This window comes from Carlito syrichta, unplaced genomic scaffold (genome assembly GCF_000164805.1).
Source record: "Carlito syrichta isolate Samal-C Ts95f unplaced genomic scaffold, Tarsius_syrichta-2.0.1 Scaffold315955, whole genome shotgun sequence".
Taxonomy (NCBI): domain Eukaryota; kingdom Metazoa; phylum Chordata; class Mammalia; order Primates; family Tarsiidae; genus Carlito; species Carlito syrichta.
This window is the reverse complement of record NW_007260051.1, coordinates 52,972-57,634: the sequence shown is the minus strand read 5'-3', so window position 1 is coordinate 57,634 and position 4,663 is coordinate 52,972. Positions and strand designations below refer to the sequence as shown.

The 4,663-nt window shown below is 39.5% G+C and overlaps 1 protein-coding gene across 1 annotated transcript in view; it reads right to left on the bottom strand.

Annotated features, from left to right (window-relative positions):
* Positions 1 to 4,663, bottom strand: part of MPHOSPH9 (M-phase phosphoprotein 9) — a 74,110-nt gene that overhangs the window by 31,108 nt on the left and 38,339 nt on the right. Inside the window, exon 12 of the mRNA XM_021706726.1 lies at positions 2,232 to 2,319. Within this exon, the coding sequence (XP_021562401.1) occupies positions 2,232 to 2,319 (88 nt within the window). The remainder of the gene's footprint in view (positions 1 to 2,231; positions 2,320 to 4,663) is intronic.

Below are 4,663 nucleotides of genomic sequence, written 5' to 3'. Positions count from 1 at the left end.
CCAGCAGGTCGAGGCTGCAGTAGCCGGGAGTGGCCACTGCACTCCAGTCTGGCTGACAGAGTGAGACTCCAACTGGGAAAAATTTTTAAAAAAGGAAAAAAGAGAGAGCACGGAAAATATTTGCCAACTGTATATCAGACAAAGGCCTAACATCTAGGATCGATAAGGAACTCAAACATGTCAAAAAGAAAAAAACAGCCCCATTACAAAGTGGGCAAAAGATATGAATAGACACTTCTCAAAAGAAGACATATGAGCAGCCAACAGATACATAAAAAAATGGTCAGCTTCACTAGTCATCAAAGAAATGCAAATTAAAACCACAATAAGATACCACCTAACTCCAGTCAGGAAGGCCATCAACAATAACTCAAAAAACAACAGATGCTGGAGAGGATGCTGGGAAAAGGGAATACTTCTACACTGTTGGTGGGAGTGCCAACTAGTACAACCTCTGTGGAAAACAGTTTGGCAAGTCCTAAAAGATCTAAAAATTGACTTTCCATACGATTCCACAATCCTCCTACTGGGAATATACCCAGAAGAACTCAAATCACTCTATGAAAAAGATATCTGCAATGTTTATTGCAGTATTATTCACAATAGCAAAAACATGGAACCAACCATGCTGCCCATCAAAAGAGAACTGGATTTTTAAAATGTGGTACATATACACAATGGAATATTATATAGCTATAAAGGACAAAATTATGAACTTTACAGCAACTTGGATGGACCTAGAGTCTATAATACTGAGTGATCTATCACAGAAACAAAGAACTAAATATCACATGTTCTCACTCATAAGTGGACCTTGAACAATTATCATAATACTGTGAGAAAAGGATTGGTAGTGTGGGAAACTGCCAGAGGAGGGAGGGGCACACCTTTCCAACAAGGGTACCTGCATAATGAACATCTGTATATCTAACCCTGAATTGTACTCTACATCTTTAAAATTAAAAATTAAAAAAAAAAAAAAAAGCAAAGACAATGTATAGAATAGGCATTTCCAACCAGGTATAATGGCTCACATCCATAACCCAGCACATTGGGAGACTGAGACAGGATTGCTTGAGCCAAGGAGTTCAAGACCAGCCTAGGCAACATAGTGAGACTTCATCTCTACAAAAATATTAGCCAGGCATGATGGTGCACACGTGTAGTCCCAGCTACTCAGGAGGCTGAGGTGAAAGGATTGCCTGTGCCTAGGGAGTCCAGACTGTAGTGAGCTGTGATTGTGCCACTGCAATCCTGCCTGGGCAACAGAGTGAGACCCTAACTCAAAATTTAAAAAAATAAAAAATAAAGCCCAGGCTCGATGGCTCAGTCTGTAATCCTAGCACTTTGGGAGGCTGAGGCAAGTGGATTGCCCAAGCCCACAGGTTTGAAATCAGCCTGAGCAACTTGGCGTGACCTTGTCTCTACAAAAAATTAGAAAATTAGCTGGGCACAGAGGCATGTGCCTTGGTCTCAGCTACTCAGGAGGCTAAGACAGAAGGAACACCTGAGCCTAGGAGGTCGAGGCTTGGTGAGCCATGATCATGCCACTGCACTCCAGCCTAGGTGACAGAGTAAGACTCTGACATACATACACACAAAAAAATCTTATATGCATATATTCATAACAGTATTATTCATAATAGCCAAAAAGTAGAAACAATCTAAGTATTTATTCTCTAATGAATGAATACACAAAATGTGGTCTATCCATACCATAAAATGTTATTCAGCCATAAAAAGGAATGAAGAACTGACACATGCTACAACATAGATGCTAAGTGAGAAGGCCAGACCAAAAGATCACACAATGTATAATTTCATTTATATCAACATATTAGTGGACAGAATAGGCAAATCCACAGACACAGAAAATAGAGTGGCAGTTGCCAGGGGTTGGAAGAAGAGTGTGTGTGGGAACAATGGTTAAGGGATGTGGGTTTTCTATTTGACTGAAGAAAATATCCTAAAGTTGATTAGGGTGATGGCTGTGCAACTCTGTATATACTATAAAACACTGAATTATACACTTTAAAGGATGAGTTTTATGGTATGCAAATTATATCCCAATTTTTAAAATAAAAAAAATTAAAGGGTGAAATTTATAGTATCATATAAAGTCAGGAGCACTGAAAATATAAACATACTTAATAAAACTTCCTTAAAAAGATGACAAGAAGCACATAACCAAGGTTATCTAAAATTAGATATCCAAAAAAAAGAGGACTCACCACTTCGATTTCCAGTAAGTTATTCTTATTTTCAAGTGTTCTCACACGACTAGTAGCGTCACTCAAAGCACTATCTAATTGGCCACATCTAAAAATCATAAATTTAATTTCAGTTAGAAGACAAAATTATTTTCTTTATAAGCATTACACAGATCTGATTCTCTAATTATATATATAACATAAAACAAATTCTCCAATGTTAGACAAAATTCAGGATGCCATTTTAATAAAAAATATCCTAATGAATCTGATGACATAGTATCTAGAGAAAAATAAAAGACTAAAATAATATTATCAAAAGACCCTTTTAAAACTTACATGAAAAAGCTAGATATGAATATTTGCACCCTATTTTCACAGCAGCATGATTCACAATAGCCTAAAGGTGGAAGCAATCCAAATGTTCATCAACAAATAAACAGGTAAACAAAATATGGTATAGATACACAAAGGATTACTGAATCTTTTTTTTTTTTTTTTTTTTGAGTTGGAATCTCACTCTGTTGCCCAGGCTGGAGTGCAGTAGCATGCTCACAGCCACCGCAGCCTCAACCTGCTAGGCTTAGGTGATCCTTCTGCCTCAGCCTTCCAATTAGCTAGAACTACAGGCATGCACCACTATGCCTGGCTAATTTTTTGATATATTGTAGAAACAAGGTCTCACCAAGTTGCCCAGGTTGGTCTTGAACCCCTGGGCTCAGGCAATCTTCTTGCCTTGGCCTCCCAAAGTGCTGGGATTACAGGCTTGAGCCATTGCATCTGGCAATTACTGAATCTTTTTTTTTTTTTTTTTGAGTTGGAGTCTCACTTTGTCGCCCAGACTGGAGTGCAGTGGCAGCTGCCGGCCACCGCAGCCTCCACCTGCTGGGCTCCGAGATCCTTCCGTCTCAGCCTCCCAAGTAGCTGGAACTACAGGCGCGCGCTACCACACCCGGCTAATTTTTTTATTTATTGTAGAGATGAAGTCTGGCCAAGTTGCCCAGGCGGGTCTCGAACCCGCGGACTCAGGCAATCCACTCACCTCAGCCTCCCAAAGGCGCAGGATTACAGGCTGAGACACCGAGCCTGGTTAATTACTGAATCTTAAAAAGGGAATTCTGATACATGCTACAACATGCATGAACCCTGAAGACATTATGCTGAGTGAAAGAAGTCAGTCACAAAATGCAAAAGCTGTATGATTCCACGTATGTGAGAACAGTAGTCAAATTTATAGAAAGAGAAAGTAGAATTGTGGTTGCCAGAAGCTGGGAGAATAGAAGAATGGGGAGTCATAGCTTAATGATTACAGAGCTTCAGTTTTGCAGGATAAAATATTTCCGAAGATGGACAGTGGTGATAGTTCACAATTATGTGAATACTTAAGCCAATGAATGATATACTTAAAATGGTAAGTTTTATGTTATGTATACTTAGCAATTCGAAATTTTAAAATAGAAGACTGCATAAAATACCTTGATCTTAGTTAGAAAAAATCTATATCTATATGTATACATTGTTCTTTCTGGAAGGATGCAACAAATTAAGTCAGGGATGTTGATACGAGAGGAGGGGGTAAGAAGACTTACCTTTCATATTGTATCCTTCTGTGCTAGTTCAAACTTAGACTGAATGTACTATTCTTATAAGTAAAGACTTCCTTTGCTAAGTTAATCATCACAGCCCCTCAAAGTAACAAAATACCTATAATTCAGTTACCATTTTGACACAGTTTTAATGTATGGTAAATAATGAAAAGCCTTATTTATCTAGCACTGATTATACACCAGGTCTATGTTAAGTGCTTTACATTTATCCTCACAATCCTGTAATTAGGATTATCATTGGACCCATTTTACAGTTGAGAAAACAAAGACAGAGATATTCAGTTCCTCATTGAAAGTCACACAGGTTGTACCTTGGGAGTCAGAGCCAGGCAGTCTGTCTCCAGAGTTAATGCTCCTTAACCATTATGCATTAATGTCTCTCAGGGATGAAATACTGATAACTGTTCTAGGGTTGGGGGGGCGGGTCACTTAACTGGCCAAGTGCAAGTTTATTAACTGTATTTGGCTACTTTCACCACCACACAGATTCTGATATGTAAGAGATCACTGTCCCCAGAGTTGCTACTCTGTGACATAATCATCTGATATAACAGCTGGCCAACAATGTAAGTGTTAACGGCCTCATTTGCAGAACCAGTAGGATTCTCCAACTTGCAATTTTAAGTCTGAAAAAGACTGGTGTGTAGCTGGGCTCGGTGGCTCAGCCTGTAATTCCACACCTTGGGAGGCTGAGGTGAGTGGACTGCCTGAGTCCGCGAGTTCAAGACCCGCCTGGGCAACTTGGTGAGACCTCATCTCTATAATAAATCAAAAAATTTGCTGGGCGTGGTAGTGCGCGCCTATAGTTCCAGCTACTTGGAAGGCTGAGGCAGAAGGATCGCCGGA